General features: G+C 40.7%; 1 protein-coding gene across 2 annotated transcripts in view; it reads right to left on the bottom strand.

The window, feature by feature from the left end:
• Positions 1–22,840, bottom strand: part of kcnq5b (potassium voltage-gated channel, KQT-like subfamily, member 5b) — a 168,348-nt gene that overhangs the window by 37,904 nt on the left and 107,604 nt on the right. For both annotated transcript variants that reach the window (XM_049571783.1, XM_049571784.1), the window contains exons 2-3: positions 10,426–10,516; positions 6,639–6,765 (exon numbers count right to left, since the gene is read on the bottom strand). In XM_049571783.1, coding sequence (XP_049427740.1) covers positions 6,639–6,765; positions 10,426–10,516 — 218 coding nt within the window. The remainder of the gene's footprint in view (positions 1–6,638; positions 6,766–10,425; positions 10,517–22,840) is intronic.

The raw sequence follows: 22,840 nt of genomic DNA, 5'->3' as shown, positions 1-22,840 counted from the left end.
CTATTGCACGTCTGTCCGTCCTGGAAGAGGGATCCCTCCTCAGTTGCTCTTCCTGAGGTTTCTACTGGTTTTTTTTCCCCTGTTAAAGGGTTTTTTTGGGGAGTTTTTCCTTATCCACTGCGAGGGTCCTAAGGACAGAGGGATGTCGTATGCTGTAAAGCCCTGTGAGGCAAATTGTGATTTGTGATACTGGGCTTTATTGATAAAACTGAATTGAAATTGAACTCTAGGAAAAGTCTGCCTGAAGGTCTTCGGGGCTCTAAATCTGTTGAAACATTCAAACGGCATCTTAAGACACATGTTTTTTTAACGAATCAATGTGCTACAGTAACATAAGGTTTTACCCATTTAAATAGTAAAAAAGAAGAAAAGAAATCTGGGGTGGTTGATGTTGATATTGTCACAAACAGCCACAAATAAATTGTTATAAGGGAAACACATTAGCAGAGATGTACTGTACACTTTGCTGTTGGATTGCCTTTGTTTACCCATTAGCCATGAGACACATCAATACAGTGTACATCAGGACAGTATAAACAATGATTCTTCTTCCCTGCTGTGATGTCCATACTAACAATACCAAGCTAGCGTTTCCTTAAAACTAGCTGGTGGTGTGTGCCATAGTGCCGTAAAACTTAAGGTACTTCTCTCAGGAGATCCTACACTACCAAAGTTGCATAGTGCAAAGTTGCACTAATACAAGTCAGTGTATCACTTGCATAATGTTTCTTTACAGAGTAACTCAACATCAATTCCCCAGTTTTGAGGTAATAAATTACATCTAGTTACTTTATTACACTATCGACTGATCCTGGTCCTATTTTATAGTGTTCACGGCAACAAACATTGTTTTCCTCTTTCTAGAGGGAACACAGTAGTTCTGTCTGGCCCCCCAAAAATCTATTAAAAATGTATGATGGTCCCCCTGCATATGAATAATAATAAAAGAAATCGGCTGTAAGCAGTACGGACAGTATGGAGAATGGAAAGTCTGAAGTTGTGCTACTTCCACTCATCATGTTCCGTGTTCTGTCACTCTGCCTCTGCTGCATCTGCTGAAACATCACTAAAATAACTGTGCAGTGTGCCGAGAAAGCTTTCCACGAGATAAGAAGTCCTGTATCCCGGTTATATGGTGAAAATATACTCACCACATGCTATTCAAACATTTTAAACAGCTAGACATTTTTCTCTGGCAGTGGGACTGTGCTGCTATCAGCTGCTCCAACGGGGAACTTGAACTTTGAAAAGAACGGGCAGTAAAAGCCAGAAGCCTCAGCTCCATGAAATCAGTCTTACTTTCATTAATCCCCTTTAAATCCTTGTGTATTTTATGACGGGGGCGTGTTCAAGCTAAAACGGTGTGTCATATTGGTCTTTGTTGAAAAAAGACTTGTATGACTTGGATCGATTCACAGCCTTCTGTGGGTATTTTATTGAAGACACAGCTTACAACTTCACATACATGAACGATGAGGCAGCCCGGCAGAACAGTTGACTAAACATTCTTATACTCCTCCACAGATAACCGTCATACCTAACTTTCCATGTGCGTGTATGGGTGCTAAATACTCTCTTACTACCAGCCCCCGGAATATCCGGCTGGTCTGAAAAACCCCCCTAGTACCACCCCGGGTCCACACTTGACCACACTTAACAGTACAATAGTAAAATACTGGCAGCAGGGATGCCAGTATTTTACTGTTATTTTACAGTCCATCTACTGTAATTTATTTCAACAGTATATTACCATATTTTGGATTACAGTATATGACCATAGGATAACGGTGGGTGTTGTGGTTAATTTACAGTGCATCTACCGTAATTTATCTAACAGTATAATACCATTTTTTGGATTACAGTACATGATGGCAGGATAACTGGGTTATGGTAATTTTACAGCACATCTACCGTAATTTAATTAACAGTATATTACCGTATTTTGGATTACAGTACATGATGGCAGGATAACTGGGTTATGGTAATTTTACAGCACATCTACCGTAATTTAACTAACAGTATATTACCGTATTTTGGATTACAGTACATGATGGTAGGATAACTGGGTTATGGTAATTTTACAGCACATCTACCGTAATTTAATTAACAGTATATTACCGTATTTTGGATTACAGTAAATGACAGTAGGATAACTGTGGGTTATGGTAATTTTACAGCACATCTACCGTAATTTAATTAACAGTATATTACCGTATTTTGGATTACAGTAAATGACAGTAGGATAACTGTGGGTTATGGTAATTTTACAGTATATGCCAGTGTGTTCAAAAATCTGCTAATTTTGCATTTAATTCGTAAAAATCCTCACCAATTAAAAAAAAGTATGCAGGGCTTCTCAAATTCCCAGCTACCTCATATTCATGGCCAGTCAACATCCACAAGTCCTACAATAAACACACAGCTTGACTTTTCTAGTATTTTACTAAGGTCTTGCCTTCTAGTGCTTATACCTTGAGTGTATCAGAAACACATTAAGCAACAACACGTATTCACCACTGTTCACCTGTCTGTGCTCAACTGAAGAAAAGTAGCAGGTTAAGCTAGCGGAGGACACGGAGGACTAGAGTAGCACAGAGTGGACAGTACAACGAGCGCTCACTCTGACCCTGTTTTCAAGAACCAAGAACCACAACTGACAGAGCAGAGCACTCACTCTAACACTGTTTCCCAGAAACGACAGCACAGAGCTCTCACTTTTAACTTATTTAACTGATAACTTATTTAACTTAATAACTTAACTTTAAAGCACAGTAACATTTTCTATTTTCAAATAAATTTTCTACCAGACTGTCTGAGCCGTATCTGCCTCAGTTTCTATCATCAACATAGGGTTTCTATGCATGCTGGCTCAATGAAGAGACATAATCATAACTGAATTGATTAAATTTGATTTTGTTATTGCCAGTCATTACTGACCTCTGACCCTGAATAAAAATCAGATGCAGACATTTAAGTAATAAGTTTGAGAACCCTTGGTATAGCACACAAGAGAATATACATTCCATAACATTGCTGTAATTTATTACAAAGTTCTCATTTGTACAGCAGACTTTGTAAGATTAGTAACATTTAGAACATTTGTATTAAAAAAATGACAAGGTATTGCATTACCACATTTGGAAGAAACTGTCTCCAATAAAATCATTAGTGACAGGCTTTACTGAACTCATGAGCATAGCCTCAGACGCTAAATTAAAATAGCGTCAAGAACAGTGTAACGCTGAATTAAAATACCATCTAGAACAGTGTAACAGAACAGTCCAGCTTGAAAACAAGTCTTTTGCATGTGAACAATAAAAGTGAATGTGGAGAAAGAGAAGAGAGGGAGAAAGAAAGAGCGAACAGTGAGAGTACTTGACTGCAGCGTTTGGCTGGTATCCTCAGTCACAGAAGACGAGAGCCTGTAAAACAAAAAAAAAAAAAAAATGAGCAACACAACATCTCTGGTAAAATATAAAAATATGAAAGACTAATGGAGGGAGAGAAAGAAACATAAGAATGAGGGGAGAGAAATGGGCCAGAGCAATAAACTGTTCAAGGGAGAGAGAAAATGGTTAAAGACAAGACAACAAGTGCAAAGAAGAGAGAACAGCAAGCGACAGAAAGGAGAGAGGGTGGTTAGTTGGTTGTTATAGTTTAGGGAGGGAGGTTATCTCATAAGTGGGCTCATAAGTCAGTAGAGTAGCATGTTGTTGGAATGTTAAGAAGGGCTAGTGGGAGGAATGGAGTCAAGCAGAAACTAGAAACGTCTAAATTTTCAGAAGACAAATTGTGTGCTTGCTTCCAATTTGAACAGTAGATAGTTTTAAGCATTTTAAGCAGTACTTGATGTAGTTGAACCATTAGTTGAACAAGCTGATGCAGTACTTCATGTATTTTAAAAAATTTAAAGAGCAGGCAAAACAATGCGCTCATTTGAAATCTGGCAAAACCTCATGCATGCATGTAGTCAGAGCGGTTCAGACGCTACAGTCAATTTAATTTGGGTATGCCATTTTAGGCGTTTTTGCTACAAAATGGGGGTGGAGTGCAAGAGGTTAGTAGACTGGCCTGTATTTGTAAGTTAAATTAATAAATGATAAGATAATGACACATAAACTTTGCAATAAAACAAACTTTATGAAGGTCAGCAACACATATGGCTAATTGAGCTCAAGCTAGCAACAGAGCTTGCTTTGCTTAGCCCTATTTAGCAACCTGAATCAATGAAACAGACCTAATGAAACATCTGAAATGTCAACAGTTCAATAATCATGCAGACAAAACAACAATAAACACTACCAATTTCGGGGGATAAGCATAACTTTACTTTACCTGCTCTGTTGAGCTCCGCATGGACTTCTCTGGCTGGAATGATGACGACGATGTGCTCTCCAAGTTCAGTTCAGGAATAGCTAATTAGGTTAGCCTACATCTTGTCACTCAAAAATGAGTAGTTTGAGGAGTTTGATCAATAAAGAAGTGCTATCATCAAAACAGAAACATAAGACCGCAATCATCAGTAAGATGCTGATGGATAGTGACTGGACTTGAGAAGGGATGTTAGCACATGTCTCCACTGCTTGACAGAAAATACTGTATTATGCTGTTAAATTACAGTTTCTTATTGTTAACTGAGCATTAACTATTAATTTACATGTAAGCATGAATATTTAACGGAAGCCCAACTGCGTCTCAGCACACAGTGAAAACACGCTTTTAATTGATGAGAATCAGTGTCTCCTACCTTTAGATTTGCCGGCTCGTAGCTTTCATCTGCGTTCGGAGACGGATGGGCCCCAGGCCCCCTTCAAAACCGGGACTGGCTCACCACTTATATTGAAAAAAGACTTGTATGACTTGGATCGATGCGCAGCCTTCTGTAGGTATTTTATTGAAGACACAACTTCACATACCAAACATTCTTAAACTCCTCCTCAGATAACCGTTATACCTAACTTTGCATGTGTGTGTATTTGTGGGTGTGATTTCCTGTTGTTTCCAGCACTTACATAGTTTTATCTCTATTCCTGGCTCATTCTGCCAAAACATCACACACTGCTTGCTTTAGATCACTCTGCTCTTGTCACATTGCCCTGCCCAAGATTGCTCAATCTAAGTAAACATGTTTTGCTTCTATCTTTGAATGGCTGGCCTCTTCCCTACCACATCTTTAAGTTGAAGTCACATGGCATTTGCTGAGTGACATATTTCAGAGGAGATCGTCACATGTGATGACTGAATGTATCACAGGGCAGAGGCATAGATGTATGTAAACCTTCTGCATATAACGACAAAAAGAAATAAGAAAACAAACAATTCATACCATTTTATAACTGAATCTGACTTTGAGATATTGTGGTGACAAAATGTGCTGTTTGGAAGCACACACATATGTCACCTCGACCTGGTCAGATACAATACCATATTCTGATATTGTGTAATTCAGGCAGAGGCTAAAATGGAATATATAAATCACTGGCGGCAAAATAACAGCAATTTGGCCCTCTAATCTTCCAGGCACTCAAATCGATGTATTTTCACTGCAGGTGTTGCACTGATTTCCCAAGCTGCCTCCCAACGCACAGTGTCATCATTTCTGTAAGGCATTTTACTCCAAATTAAAATGATCTGAAATTTGAAAAAACAGTAATAGCTGCTGACGCACAGTCGTAGGAAAAATCTTTATCCTAAAATATTGAATGATAACTCAAGATCATTATTTTTCTTTCCATAGTGCATACATATACAATGTTTGAGTACTTTATGGCACTACTATGACTCTGCATGTTTCCAGAGATGTTGTTCACATGCTTGTTTGATACTGTGTAACTGAGGATCTCTGCGGCGCTCACATCATAGTTGTGGTTTTAAACAAAACTCCCAAAATCCCCTTCTTGCATGCATGTTAAATTTCACTACATCAAACAGTGCGAGAGGTAAAGTTATATAGAGGCTGCAGTGACAGAGTTTTTCTTTGTGAGGCAGCAAGAACACAGAAAGAATGGAAGCTATGAATTAGGTGTATTTGTGACAGCCACAAACACATGATGCGACTGATCATCACCTGCATCACTTCCATCTGTCTCTCTGCTGCTCAGCTCCTCTGACTTTCATTCTTTCTCTCTCATTTTCTCTGTCACACTCAGTCCCTCTGCTTCTGTCTCTCCTTTTATTTTACTCATATTCCCTCAGTGCTGGCAAAGCTACACCGTGTGACGACAGGCGCTCACGGCACCCTGTGTGAGCTCCAAGCCCTGCTCTCCCTCCCTCGAGCGCCCTACTGCAGTTTCCAAGAAGCAGCAGAGAGATCCATGTCTAAACAGTGGAAAGAATAAAAGTCACTTAATGCAACCTCATTACGTAAATGCTCTCCGCTCTTATGAGCTCTGACCACAACTGAAAACGACACGAGCAAACCACGGTCAATAGCGTGCCGTGGAACCGTGCTTACGTCTAACATCAGACTGCGTTCACAGTCCGCTGGAGCACAAGTGGAAGGCAACTGAAATGTGAGACAATAAAGAAGATGAAATGGTGCTCCTGCTGGAAAAGATTACTTTTTAGGAGGTGGGGATCATCTGTGTCTGTTTCCAACAAGAGACACTCGACAAAAAAGGTGTACTCCAGCAGCTCACCTATGACGCAGAAAGGCTTCCTGGCGAAGCGGAGTCGTCCCTGCCATCCTCTGTAGCGACAGCAGCATCCTGCCGACCAGATACGGATGATGTACTCCAACCCAAACACCACAATCATCACAAACTCCTGTTCAACAAAGACAGAAACAACAGTTGTTTTGGCAGCATGCTGATGTGTGGTTTTCCAGGCACTGAATATTAGTCACTGCTCGTCAATGTAGATCACAAATACATCATCATATATCATTATACACACCATTACTGCAGTGTTTTTGTCATTAAAACGGACACCAAGTTGACAAGGTATCTGATAATGACTGTGACAGGTCTACAGTTACTGCACACATAGAGCCAGCTCCCATTTGATAACAACACTGATGCAATTAGCAGAGTGCAGTTAGTGAAATGGTAGTTAGTGCTGCAGGTGAAATCGTGCGGTGAATGCTCAAGTGGATAAAAGAAACGATTTCTCCTTTCAGTTAGCACTTTCAAATGTCACACCCCAAGTCTTTTCAAAAGCATGTTTGCTTTTGTGCCCACCACTAGCTGGTTCGGTCCTTCCTGATTGTCTTTCTAAAGGCAACTTTAAACTCTATTTCCTGTCATTACTCACAGAGAGTAAAGTTCCCAGCTTGGGGGCAGACATTTAAACAAATAAACCACTGATCTAGAAGTCTAGGTTTGCTATCTGTTATAGAGGAGGTGTGTTGTTATCCTAATTAAATATTTAAAGATATATAAGAGTTTAATAAAAACAAAACAAAAAAAAAAACAATGTATAGACTCACACAAAATCAATCCATCTCAATCATCACTTAGGACTCACTAGAATTGTGTGGCGGTGTGTTTATCTGCGTGTTTACTCTTATTATTTCTTATTGTGTTCAGGATGTTCATGGGCACAGTGCACAGGTGAGGTCAGGACTTCATGAAAAGGTAGTGATTGGGTGCCAGATCATAAGCAGCACGTATCGAAGAGGAAGCTACTAACATCACAGACAGCGTCGGGAAAAAAAGAAAACATGAATAAAGCAAGGTGAAACAAAGCTCTTTCTAAAACTACAGGTTGAATCTGTGGTTGACTTTCAGTTTTGCTTTAGTGGGCCAGCAAGCAACAATTCTTGCGTGATATACCTTTAAAATCTCTCATTCAAACTGTTTAATCACAATTAAAGTTGAGCTTAAATGAACAATGCCCCTTTAACCCTTTTAGATCACATCCCCGGTCATATTGGGCACCTTTTTAATGCCGTATGCAGAATATATGTTATATATGTGCAAGACATTTTGCAGTGCTTCAGCAACTAACGTTACATGAGGAACACAATGTGCTTCATCTCTCTCTCCTTTACAGATACTACTATCCTGTCAGTGTTACACCGTCAGGGCCTCACTGTGATGATACACCCACTTTTTAAAATTCCTCCCAACATTATACATCGCCTGCCTATCCCATTACACTCATAATTACTTTATGATACTGAAGCTAGATTCTCTCAAAATGCTGTTTCATCTAGACTTAAGCCCAAATCCCTTTACTGAGGCTTTCTATCCATACGCCCCTCCATTTCTAATTCATTACATACACTTTAGGGCTTCTGCAACTTGACTATTGAGGACACTGAGGTGAAGTCCACAACTGAACACAAGGTGGGTATTTACAGTCTGGTTTCAGCATTTAAAAACTAATTTTACTACATTTGAGCCATTGCACCGAAAATCCCGCACACAGCTCTTGCTCAGCTTCACAATTTGATAGTAACACCATCATTTCAACACCATTATTTCCAACAACAGAAACTGCCTCACCCATTTCACAGGTGTGCACAGGTGTGAGGGAATTCATCAGCTGTGGGTGCATTTTACTATATAATGACAAAAACTCTGTGTGTGTGTCTGTTCCACATTTTTCTCCTCACTGACTTGGTCAATCCATGTGAAATTTGGCACAGTGGTAGAGGGTCATGGGAGGATGCGAATGAAGCAATATTACATCAGTTGGCCAAAGGGGGGTGCTATAGCAACCAATTGAAATTGCAAACTTTGAATGGGCATATCTCATGCCCCGTATGTCGTAGAGACATGAAACTTTGCACAGAGATGCCTCTCCTCATGAGGAACAAATTTGCTTCAAGAACCCATAACTTCCGGTGATACAGATTTTCCGCCATTTTGAATTTTTTGAAAAACACTTCAAATGGATCTCTTCCTAGGAAGTTTGACCGATCTGCATGAAACTCGGTGAACATAATCTAGGGACCAATATCTAAAGTTCCCTCTTGGCAAAAGTTGGAAAACTTACTAAAACTGAGCTTCTATAAGGCAATGAATATTGCGGAGGGTGTGGCTCATCACATAAAGGTGTATAACATCTCAAGGGTTTCACCGATCACCACGCAACTTTGTAGGCACATGACCACACATAATCTGAGGGGACCCCTCCATTATTGACCCCATCAAACAAAATGGGGGCGCTACAGAGCTTATTTCTTATCTAGGCCTAACCGCCATATGGATTTTTACTAAACTTGGTAGATATGTAGAACAGGACGCCTCAAGGTGACTGGAGAAATTTAACTCTAATTGGCAACTGGGTGGCGCTATAACAACAGAAAAATGCTTAAAAATGGCTAAAATGCAACCGATCGCTGTGGCTCCCCCTGTGGACCAATGTTTGTTTTTGTTCTAATTTTTGGTATGACTAAGTCATGGTATGGTATGCTGTACATAATCATGGAAACTGTCAGTGTGTCATTCTGTCAGTCAGTCATTCTGTCTGTCCCATGTTTTTCTACTCACTGATGTGGTCAATCTGTGAAACTGCACACAGGCATTGGGGATTGGCATAGGTAGAAGGTGACAAAGCTACCAATGGGTATGGACTAGTTTCTCAATTAACTGACAACAGCCCGTGCACCATACGTCACATATCCCACAAACTAAAGAACAAGGGAACAAGAAAAACATAGGAAAAACCTAGAAAACTAAAGCTCCTTACACAATAAAGGCTATTTGCAAGATTGTTTGCAAAAAAATGAAGACATACTTCTGCTGAGTATGTCTTCATGTTACCACCTCTCTCAGGCAGAGTAACTTTTTTATCCTAGATTCCAGGGCAGAAGAGAAGTGAACTGGATATTAATTCTGCAAACACTATCTCCCAAAGGATTAAATGATGAGATACCATGGCATGTCATGCTCTAATGGGTTTGGGGATCTCAAAGGCCAATTTATGATACATGGCATAAGAGCTGAACATTTTGAATGATTTCTGAAAGCTGCAAGGCCAATATGTTCATTCATAAAATCTTTTTTTGTGGTTTGAACACTCTTGAGGAAGGTCCAGGAGGACCGAAATGTTAGTGTTGCTAATAAATTGTGAACCTGAGCAAGAGCAGTGTGTGGGATTTTCTGTTCAACGACTCAAGTGATATTTTCCAACGCACCTGCATCTGAGACAGTTGGATGTGCATCAAGTATTTACCCAGCAAAACTTTACTTTACTTCCTGGCACTGTGAAGAAGGCCAAATACATTTCTAAAAATATAATGGAATAGTTAACAGCATAGGTAAAATGGATGGATAGGCAGATCATATCTGTACTGCAATTTCTAGTTACTGATCGGTTCATAAAGTGTATTGGTGAGGCACTAGCTTGCAGTGGGTCAGGGAAAAAGGTGAAAGGTTAGGTAATACAGTACAAGCTGAGGGGTAAAGGTATCATCACTACAGAAAAAAGCTTTAACTGGTTAACTAATTATTGACTGATGGTTGTCCAGTTTCTTACCAGAATGAGGAGACAGTAGGAGGAGAAGTCCTGATGAGCCGGGATGGTTGAGAACACAGAGAGGACGAGGCAGCTGAACACCAAGATGAACCTAAACACAACAACAGAATAACAAAGGAGGGAATCATGAATACAACATTCAGACAAAACTGTAATCACACAGGATGGCATCAATGCTCTGACCTCTGAAACCACCACACTGACCAGCAGATCAAATCTCAAATTCCAAAACATCATTTCCACTGGTCACAAATATGCTGTTGATCATTGAAATGAGCACTAAAGTGGAATCGTCCGCTGTATTTTCCTCTGTGAAAAACTCTTGAACCCAGTCTGGCACGGAGAGAAGAGCAGAACACGAACAACCTGGCAGCACAATCACAGAACTTATTTCCTCTCTGCAGTGAACCATGAGGCGGACTATTATTCAATTTCCTGAGATATCAAGTTAATCATGCTTGTTTGTGTAACATGATTTGCAAGAAACAAGCAGTAAAACTGCGGCTATTGGAAAACAAGCAACATCCGACCATTTCCACACTCCGACTGTCGCTCCCTCCGCCAGGAAACCGAAGCCTTCCATCTTCATAACCATAACATGCTTTTTTTCCATCACATAGATCTTCCAAAAACACGTCGTTGTCTGAAATAGGAGCGCGGGGTTTAGAGTTACGGTGGCTCTTGATGCTAAACAGTGAGAGCACATCTGTGTTTTATCATCTCGGATCTCCTCTTAAGCCTGCTGAAGAAAGGGCGGTCGACACACTGTGTGTCTACTTTCTTTTTAAGGAGAGGCTTTAGTGGAGCAGATAGGGCTTATTTCAGTCATGCCCTGCTTCATGTTTGTACAGCTACACATAATCAATTCAAACTGGAGACCTTTGTCTTATCTCTAACCTTTATGTCTCAAAAGGGGGAACTTCACTCTCAGGCAATTAGTTTCACAATAGTATGGGCTGGTATGTGTGGCAAAAAATGATAATTATTTTCTACTAAGTGCCTGAAATTAGGGTCGCTAATTTAGACATTGGATTCTTTGCCGAGATGTAACAACTCATTTGGCCGATAGCCGATACCAATGTCGATATATCCACTTTTTCCCCAACATAATTTTAGTGATCGTCAAGTCTCTCTTGTAGTGGAATTAATAACATATTATGCATGCATACTCATATCATGATGCCCCCCCAGCAGATGGAGACATGAAATACAATACTTTTCAATGCATGTTCAATATTCATTAATTGTGCCAAATAAAAAAAAATACAGATGACGTGCTGATATTATTGTGCATCCCTACCCCAAATTTCAATTTATTCATCACTTTACTATTTAGTGTCTAGTATATAGGCTGTAGGTAATGAGTTAGTAGTGAACACGCTCTGCTTTGTCATCTGAAAGTAAGGAAATGATCAGTTTCATTAAATCTGTATTGAGTTGAGTAGTGACACTCTTTAAAGGTCTAGTGTGCAGGATTCTATGACATCTAGCGGTGAGGTTGCAGATTGCAACCAACTAAAACTTATCCTATGTGAAAAGCCAGCCCACTCTCACCGTAAAAACGACCACATACTGGAAGGTCAACTGTGCAAGCAGCATGTTATGACCCATACTTATTTTTATTGTAAGGTGGCGCCCTCTAATGGCCATAGATTTTACTACAGGAGCAGAGGAGAAAGAAAGGTTGAACAAATACTGAAGAAGCCGATACAGGATAGGCAGGGTACTTTCACCAAGGAGAGCGGTGTTCACGTCAAGGTTTGATGTCTTTTAGTAACAACGTAGCTTAGTGTGATAGTATGTATAACATGATATGATAGTGACATGTGACGTGACATATGTGACATGTCATAAGATTTAGAATTTAGAATTTTTTTCTGGTTTGTTATGGAAATAAAATCATCATGTATTAATCTACAAATTCATGTAAATAAAGTCACAGCCTCTCACAGAAAATGACACATTATCAAATAGTACAGTGCAAGACATTAATTTACCATAACGTAGACACTTCTGCAGTCCAAAAAATGTGTAGCATGAAGCTACAGCTTATAACACCTACCCTTTGAACAGCACATCATATTCAATATCAACAGCAAAACAAACCAAAAGTCAGTCATAAAAGTTGTTTTGGAAGTCAGTGGAAATAAACCAAGGTTGAGGTTTTTTAGTTTTTTGTTGTTGAGGTTCGAGAGCAGGTTGGGAAAGCATGTTGGAGAACTACAGTGGCCTATGCAAAAATGCATATGGCACTATCGAGAGCCAATATTTGGTCCATTCTAGGCTACCGTAGAGCAACATGGTGGACTCTGTGAAAGAAGACCCCCTCCATGTGTAGATACAAACGGCACATTCTTAGGTAATGAAAACAGATGATTTCAGGTGATTTTAAACTAATGAAAACAATAAATCCCCCTAATTCCTTCACACTGGACCTTTAATTTGAAATGACAAACTTCTGAGAAAATAATTGGTTGTTTCACTACACATCCAGAAGTAAACAGAGCAACATATCATTCATAGGAGTCCAGTTTCTTACCACCTGATGGGTGTAAGTCGAGGATAATACTTCTCTTTTAGCTCTGTTTTTGGTCTCAACCAACTCCTGAGAGAAATATCTGTCCCTTTAGCTGCTAAATGCTCCATTATGTTCACCAGCTCGTTGTGAACTGTATCACAGAGTTCAAAGGAAGTCTTTCAAGCTTAAAAATTGGGGGTCATCAGGATTACATCCAGCGTTAGAAAGGCGCCTGTGTGGAAATGGTGGGTGCGCAGTGTTCTAGTGTCTCATTAAACAACACAGCACAGTACAGGACTGTGCTGATCTGACCCCAGTCGGGCCGTCTTTGACATTCACAGAGCCAAAACGGGGGGTCAGAATTTTCCACAGCCATGAGAACGATTATGTCATTATTCCTCGACCCATACGTTCTCCTCTTGCTCTGTCGCACAGCTCAGAGAGCTGCCGGGGGATCGCAGAGAAGTAAATGCATTAAGTATCAAAAGTTTGAGGTTTGCTCTGTTGACATTTCCAAAGATTTGAATAATGTGATTTTGATTGGAGGAAAACATCTAGTGACAAGCATTGTGGTGCTGTCATCTGAAAAGCAAGCTCCCTGTCACCGGCACACCTACGCCTCTCGCACTTACAAGGTTGTCAGACCGAAAATTACACAGTGACAATCAACTCCCTTCATCCATAGCCAAACTCGTGTTTCCATTTTGAATATATTTACTTTAAAAGGGGGTAGAGAAGTACTGAAAAGCACCCTGACAGCGTCATTAAGCTCTCAACCAAGTTCACTAATTAATCTCACAAACTGTTGTTTTCAGCCGGCCCCGTCCCCGTGTGTCATGATGCTCTACGCTTATAGGCGACAGAATTAATCTGGAGTGTCTAGCTCCGCACTTCCAGCAGAGTGATCACTCTTAACCTTCCAAACAGCAGCAGCTGAAAATTAAGCAGGCTTACACACACACACACACACACACACACACACACACACACACACACACACAAACGCATCATCACAAGAGCAACATAGAGACATCTGTCCTCACCCGCTCACCCAATCACCTCTTTCAAACGAGTCCTCCATCCCTCAAACAGAACAGAAAGAGACCTCGCGACACTGAGCGAGTGGTAAGTGCTGCTTTGATTTGCATAATTTAATTGATTTGTTTGGGAAAAGGGTTGTAGTTGGAAGACCAGTGACAAATGTCCACACACTCTTCAGTGTATTATATCATCTGTCATGGATTTGAATTTGAATTTGTACAGAGACAGGGCCAGAGGGGTGAAGGCAATGAAGTCGCCGGAAAAAATGTTGGCAGTGTACGTTTCTGCAAATAAGCAATAAGCTAAAATTATTTAGCAGTTACATTTTAAACACTATGGTTAACATGGTTATGCTTAGGCACAAAAAACACTTGGTTATGGTTAGGACAAGATCATTCTTTTGGCTTAATGTACCAGGTTTTGTGGGCACAATCCTGGCAATGTCTTGCTGCTTTTTCTGTCAATATCTTGGCAGGAAAAGAAGCAATGTCTCGTGTCTCTCTCTCGTGGAAAGGGTTGCAACAAAACTACCATGTTCAGCCTCTGGAAAAACACAGACGGATCGCTGCAAGACACCTACGTTTGGAGCCTAAAAGCCGATGGAAACACAGCAATGATCCACTAAATCACAACTGGTTTCTGCAGCTTGGCAGGCGCCTGACTCGCCATCCATCATCCCCTCATAACAAAGTCAGCGTACATACTACGTCACTTTAGAAACCTTGATATCATATGTATGAAATGTACAAATGTAAAGTATTCGTTGTTTGTAATAACATATAATGCCAACATTGCTCTCTAGCAACTGGCTGAGAGGTGGCACAGAGTTACACATGGCAGCTATCTATTATTATATCCTATCTGAATATGTAAATTTTTTTATTTGGCATTCATTTCCTAATTGTGCCCCACAGTTTCTAAACCTGCCCCCGTCTGTGTAAGGTATGGATTGTGTATCAGGTGAAGGACTTCTTTATTTATTCCTACAAATGATATATAGAGAAAAGCAGTCTAGAGCCACACTGACAGAGTGACTGTAATCTTCCCTCTGACAGTCATTAAAAAGACAGTTGTGTGGACTCCTGGTTGTGTGTTAATTGGGTCACAGAGCACCAACAGACTAACGATGCTGTAATGATCTGATCTGATCTGATCTGATTGGGTTTCTCACATCAGGTGGTTACAGAAGAAGCTCTCACTCATCCTCTGATGCTGTCCATGGTCCTGAAAACAAATTCTCTGCTGGTTGTTGATTCATCATTAGGTTTTGCTTTCACAGAACTCCATCGTGGTTTTTAATTAAGGTTGATATCAAAGCAGATATTTAATTGTCTGTGTATTTGTAGATAATAAGAATCTTTTCCTCCTGCCCTGCCATTTCAGCTGTGTGTCAATTCAAAACCATGTTATACTTTGCTCCCAGCTGATAAATTGAATTGGATTAACTTTAACATAATGTACCAACAGAAAATACGACAAGAAGTGCATGTAAGTTTTATAACTTTAATGGTGTGAACACATTTTAAATTCTCGTTATCAACCATTCTGAATCAATCCGACAGTTATTTTCTACATTAATTTTACACATAATGTTGTTGAGTACAACTCCACCAGTAAAAGAAAATTCATCTGTAGCTGTTGCGGGAGCTTTCTGAACATTGATGATGTCAAGATTATCTTATCATGGGTTTAACAAAAAATCTTTGTTACAAACTGCAGGTAGGTGTTTGAAAGGACGGAAACACTTACTAGGCAGAGATGGTAAAAGAAATACGAGTGAGAGAATCATACCAGGTTTGTTTTTGGAGTTTGGCTCATACTAGGCTGAGTTGTTCTGATGCCAATACCAGTGAAAGAAATGCCTCTGATACTGCCTAATATGCTGGATCAGGTATCAGCAAGTACACAAGTCTATGCACCGATAAGATACCTTGTCATTTATTTATACACTTTAAAGTAGTTTTACACTCAGATAAAAAAGCAGTTTTCCTGCAAATCAATTATTCGCTGCTCTACTCTACTGTTTTAGAGTTGCGAAAAGGAAACTATGTCCTGTAAGAAGGTGTAACATTAGCCATTAGCAAAATTCAAGGAGGTGCCATATTAAATTGCTGGAGTACCCCTTTAATGTTTGATTGTATATAAAAAGGTACAAAAAGGGAAAAAATCTAAATAATGCCTAAAAAGTTCTTAGATCCCAAAGTGATGTCCTACAATGCTTTAGTCCAATCAACAGTTCAAAGACCAAAGAGATTCAATGTGCAAAGGTATAAATCTGACCTTTATAATGCTGAGGCTAACACTGGTTTTAATTTAAATGTCCTACCTACCTCTCCCCTTTTCCTCCTTTAGTCCCTCCCACCAGACGACCGCGGGCATATCAGGCACTAGCGCGCCTTTCATACACTGACCTAGTGCATTTGTTTTTCCTAGGATGGCTAGTAATTGTTGCCTTTGATGGTTGAATTGATGAGGTTTGGGCATGACTACAGAGACTAGTTGGTTTAGGATAATAATAATAATAATAATAATGATAAATTTATATTTATTTATATTTATATAATCTTATTTTATTGTACAGTTGTTCACAGCGTATTCGCTTGGCTCCTCCCCGTCTAGTTCTCCCTCTGTTTATCACACCACAAATAAGACAAATCAGCAGATTAGCAAGCTAGCTACCCCACGGTCCTCCCACGTCGCTAACCCACTGCTGTGGACTGCTTCTCCAGGAGGAGAGCAGACAGCAGCTCAGGACCAGCCTTGGGATGGTGGCTTTAATGGCTCAAAATTGACCAACACGAAGCCCCCAAAGTCTGGTGTGAGGGCAGGCTGGTGGCCAGCGGCAGCTTCGGGTCTAACCTGTGTAACGGCAGCCACGGAAATTTTGCTGTCAGGTGGGGATTTTGGGCTGTTCCCTGTGACTTTCTTTTTGACTCTTCGCTTTTTTGGGTTGCTTTGCTGTGCAGGCAGTTGTTGCCAATCCTGGAATAGCAACTGTCTTGGTCAAAGTCTCGCATCACAGCCTAGATTTTCTAAAGCCTGAAAATGGAGGCAAAAGGAGGTGCAGAAGTTTTCTCTCAGTCCACTTTAATTTCAAGATGCTCAAAGTTTATTATGGGATTTTTCCTCATTGATGCCAAACTAAAACTGCCCATCCCGGCTTAAATAGACCGGTGCTTAAACATTAAAGTGTTTACGAAGTACTTAATTTTCTATGTAGTTAAAACCTCGGTAGAATCAGCATGTAGCACTGTATGGAACTCAAAGTTTGTTTTACACCATGTCATTAGATTCAAGCTACAGTTCATCGTCTGTTGAGGGGCGCAGTGTATTGCATGCTTTGGCAGAAGATATTATTCTCAAATGCCACAGCTAGGGTTGAAGACATACCTCACATAAACTAACCACAACCTGTTTTTTTCACTTTACATCTTAAACAAAGATGAGGGAACGAGGGGAAGTGTTTGTCACGTTAATGTCAGCTCTGTGTTATCCTTAGTAACTTTATGAGGAGACGAGGATAAAAAGGGAAACCTAAAACCTTATAAAAGACTTGTTCGGGGTCATAAAAGAAGTCGTGTCTGTCAACGTCTCAGATGTCTGTCTGTCTTGTAAGCACGCTTGTGGGGTGTGTCTGCTATTGTTTACTTCTTCAGGATCTGTATGTTTTCTGTGAATAGATTATTGAACAATTTTTAGCGTAACATTTCTGTTGTCACGAGAGTCAAGATAAAATGTGTTCAAATGCTCATAAATCATGTCAAAAATATAAAGTAGTTCAACTACATTATGTTGAGGATAATGTGTTCTCTATCTACAATTAGGCGATATGGCTTTGAAGCTATGTTTAGATCCAAAGAGTAGAACGTCATTCATAAAAGCGTCGTCAACATAATTACCCACAGTAGTCCATCTGCCTCCTTTTACAGCGTCTGTGACCCAGAGACATGACCTCCACTGTGAGGTCATGCAGTTACATTCCTCCACAGTCAGCCATGCATTTCATCTCTCAAAGCATTCTTTACATTCAGCCTGACAATGTGTTGGTGTTTTCCAGCAGCTACCGGCCCTCTCAGTGCACAGTCAGAGGCTTACATGGTGGAGGAGTAGATTTTAGAGATGTGTCATACACTGTTGGATTATTACTTGTTCAGCACAGTCACACGAATAAGCACAAACACTTTGCAAGACAGCATGTGTGTGCATGTGTTCTGTGCATCAGCCGCTACCTGCTATGAGCCACAGCGCTGACAGTGAGCCGTGGAAATCAGTGTGACTGTAAAGCTCAGAGGACAGTGCCACAAGACTGAAGACGATTGAATAATTTCCATAATGCACCTGGCTCTCTGAAAGGCTGAGCCAGAGATGCGCTCTGTATTTTGTCAAGCTGTTGGAGGGGGAGGCATTGTGTTGCGCCTTCCCCATTACGCTGATGTTATGCATCTCAGTCTGCAAGAGGCATTGAAAGAGAGAGCAGAATGAGCAAAATGTGTTCAGGAGATTAGACGAGTGCAAATGAACTTGCAAAGTTGGCTCAGAGAGAGAGAACGGGAGCGAGGATTTTCATGACATCTCTACAGCGAGGTGTTTAGGAGGAGTCCTGTGGGTTCGTTTGTTGGTGTGTGAGGCTTTTTGCTGTGCACGGTGTTTAGGAGAATGACACAGTTTCAATAACACTGGCGACACACAGTAGCCCACTGGAGAAATAAGGCACGCAGACCTGCTGGTGCTCTGTGCATCCACACAACAGAGGGCATAACATGAGGGTTTTCAAATGGCTGTGGTTACATTAAGAATAACAAACACATGCACTACAACTTGAATGCATATTTTCAGTGACGTCCTGGTTTGTAGCGGGGCCGCCATGCTGTTTATGTTTGGGTTAAGGAAAGGAAGTTCTCCCCACCACAATGGAAGGTTTGAAATATTTGGAAAAGATTCCAAAGACAACACATGACATTTTGTCGTTTGCCAAGATTTTCAATTACAATTTCCTACTCGGTGTCTACTTTGTAGACAGAGAACTTCCTTTTTACATCATTTAATCTTTTTATTTTTGTTGTTCTGCAGATTCCAGATGTTTTGAGAGTAAATACGCACATGGTTGCTATTTCCATTAAATCCATAATACGTGCCAGTGCTCTCAGTATTGCTGCTCAGCCAGGTTTACCTCAGCTGACATGTCCTGACATCACTGCAAGAAGGAAAGACTACAGGGAGAGTTTGGCTGTGATAAGATTAATTTGCGTCCCTCTGCCTGAGGGCGTCACTACAGCTTTATGTGCTTCCAGAGGTGAGAGACTTCCCAGGATAGATCAACAGTGCAAAACAGTAGGCTTTTTATATGACTTCACATTGAGGACAGAGGCTCTTGTAGCAGCAAAAACTGCCACCATGCCCAACAGCAGCAGAAACACTGACACTGCTGGCATTTTTAACCTAAACAGAGACAATGTATATTTTCCACAGTGAAGTTTCCAACATATCCACCAGTTGTGGTGCAATATTATCTTTTATTTGGAATTGTGTTTTTGGCCAACGCCACCTGATGAATGTAGCTAAGTCTAATATTTACTCCCTCTCTGGCTATCTGGCTCTTAAGCTGCTTAATGCTCCACTGTGTTCAACAGCTAATCGCTAACTGTGTCTGTCTGATGTTCGGTGCCAAGCAGGAGACGGAGGTTAAGGTAAGTACAGGTATATTATTACCATTAAAGGCAGAGTCAGTAAATTGAAAGAAAGATTGATATTTGAACTCATCGCCCAAATAAATTCACCCTCCTATCAGTGCTCCTGTCACCTCCCTCTTGCTCCCACTGCCTTTCTCTTTATACATCCACAGCCATGAGCACAAATGCCCCCTGTTGCTGACTGGCTGGCATAGTGTTGTGTGGCTTGGGCCTGATACCATTTCTATTTTCTACCCCCACCTCTTGTTTTCAAGTGCCACTTAGGCCCTCGGAGCAGAGTCACAATAGGCAGTGGTGGAAATCCTTCCCTAAGAAACGGTGCAACAACACATTCTCACTCCGACCTCATCACAAATCGACGTTTGGTTATGGACTTTCCACGTCCACATATGTGCAAGGTGCCCTGGGTACACTGATGGCTGATGTTCTGGTACATCGTGTCAACTTCTGCCTGTAAAGAAATTACAGGGTTTGGCTTTACAATCTCACGGGAAGTGAATACTAGCCTCCCAGGTGAAAGTCAGTGGTTGTTCATCCACCTCCCCTCCTACCCGCCCTACTTGGACTTCAGCTACCTTAACTTTCATCTGTGTCCTGCCACATTTCCTCCTGACGCCACGGGGTACCATTAAACAATCACGGCGACCGGCTGAGTATCATGCTGACATGAAAGGACAACTTTTTTGTCAGTGGTCACTTGCCAAGCGGTGGTTTTCGACAACTTTGGAGTGAGACTGGGCTGGGGAAAAAACTATGCTTCACTGTAAGTCCACACTAAAGTATCCTGGTGTACTGTATTACAGTCTGGTGTGCCCGCTGTACAGCAGCAGACAAAAAGGCTCTGCAAAGACTAATAACACAGCACAAAAAATAATCGGCTTTCCTCCTCCTTCCCTGGAAGTGGTCGCTAACACCCGCTACCTCAGCGGAGCCTTGGCCGCCATCAAAGACTGCACTCACCCAGGATATCGTCTGTTTGATTCGCTGCCCTCTGGAAAGCGCTACAGATCATTCAGAACCCAGACAAACAGACTTCAACACAGGTTTTTCCCCACAGCAATAAGGATATTGAACGGATTCAAATACACAGGATGAACTTAATTACTACATTTTATGTGCAATATTTATTATCAATCTACTGTACTATATGTGCAATATTAACAGACGTTTTTTACCTAGTACACTTTATTCATTAGTGTGAGGACTGGACAGTTGAATGTGTGGAGGATGTAGTTTTAACTGCCAGCATCTTACAGGAGTAGCACAATGACAAGAAAAGGCATGCTGATTCTGATTCTAGCAGTGCTCTGTAAGCTAACGTTAGCAACCCGTGCTCCAGACCAAACTCAGAACAAGCCTTCTTCCAACTCATGGAAAGACAGAATAAAAATTGTTGACGTAATGGAGCATTACTGGGATTAGTTAATGTAAAGTGTTTTCTGTATTTCACATTTGAATCCATGCAACTTCACCTGTTTTTACAATTCATACATGTTATTCCTGTGGTCTAAGACTGTACAAAAATAACAGTAAATATGAACAACTCTCCCAAATTCAAAAACTAGAGTGCTAATACTCAGATTTGTGATGTCATAGGGTATAAAGTCTGGAGCCGCTCTATAGACAACGAACTGGGAAAGATGTTTTAGATGACACTGCGAGCACCCAGGGGAATGTTCTCAGTATATAGGTATATTTTCTGTTTCAGAACCGAGAACACAACAGTCAAATATATTTTATTGGTGTATAGAAAAGGGTCCATAAAATCAGGTTCCCATTCATTGTCTATGAGCAGCTCCAGACTTAAAACCCTATGCCATCACAAGTTTGAGACTTCCTGCTCTGGTTTCTGGCTTTAAAAGAGAGAGAAGCTCATGTTCATAAATATTGATTACATTTTTCTAGGCCATGAAAATAACATATTGGGATTCTCAGTTTAGGTGGTGCTCCCGTTTAACATGGTGTAGGTGTAGCATGACGATCATTAATTCAAGTTTACTGGCAGGGCGCTGATGTGGTAATGTGAAATGTTGTCATGTGAAATGGGAGTACATTAGGCTTCAGCTCGCTGCTAGATGAACCTGTCAGCATCTTTTTGGTGCCTCTACTTCCTCCCCCATCAAACATGAAAACTTTTAATTCAAGCGGTGCTCGTTCTGCTTGCTGGCTTCAGACGGTGAAACCTTTTGCTCAGTTTTATGTCCCTACAGTAGTTTAAAAAGCAACACTTTGCACAAGGCTTTTTTCCTGCTGTGCAGCAAGGGCTGATGTTCAGTTGTGTCTTGCTGATATTAGAGAAGTGATTAAAGTCTTTGATTAGATGTGCAACATTTCTGCTTGTGCTCTTCCTGACAAGATGGACAAAGTGGTACTGTGGGTTGAGACAAGACGGCCTTGCTGTTAAATTAAATACCTTAAATATCACACATCACATCATGTAATACATGAGATACACACACTTGCTCTCTTTCAGCTCCTAATGCACAGTCTGTGTTTTGTTAAATATTTAGAAATATATTGCAGCAATAGACATCCAGTTAAAACAGCAGCTTTGCACTGTTTATTTTGCTATAATGACTATATTTTGCACCTCTTTTTTAAAAGCATGAATGCCACTCTGGTTGGTGTTATGTTGTATAAGCAATTACTACATCAGCGCACCTCGTTTCCCACTGAGCCCCAAAAAGATAATTAGTGCAAAAAGCAGATGGACAGGGTGCATCATCCTGTTATGCTTCCCCCATCACAGCAGTGCTGGAAATAGAGTTAGCTAGACAGCTGGGCAGAGATATCACAGCTCAATGCCCGAAAAAGAAACACAAGAGGAGCCTGTGTAAGAACACACACACAGTTATCTGTGCTATGGATTGATGTGCTATTAGTAAAAAACAAAATGCGAAGGCCCTACGAGGAGATAGAGCCACAGAGACCACCCACAGTGCACAACTATTTCATGCTCTTTCTTCGTTTGAACACAGCAAAGAGACCATAATGAAAATTCAGCACAAACTGCCATGGGTGTATAATGAAAAGTTAAGGGCCTTTAACACGCTCGGTAGAAAAAGAAAGAGAAATACATCTGGATAAAACCGCAAGTGTGCAAACCCGTAAAGCAGCCTCACTCCAGTTTAATGTGTTCTCTCCTCTCATGTCGAGGCACGTAAAG

The sequence above is a fragment of the Epinephelus fuscoguttatus genome, linkage group LG3 (assembly GCF_011397635.1).
Source record: "Epinephelus fuscoguttatus linkage group LG3, E.fuscoguttatus.final_Chr_v1".
Taxonomy (NCBI): Eukaryota; Metazoa; Chordata; class Actinopteri; order Perciformes; family Serranidae; genus Epinephelus; species Epinephelus fuscoguttatus.
The sequence above is the reverse complement of the archived record's forward strand: the minus strand, read 5'-3'. Positions and strand labels throughout refer to the sequence as shown.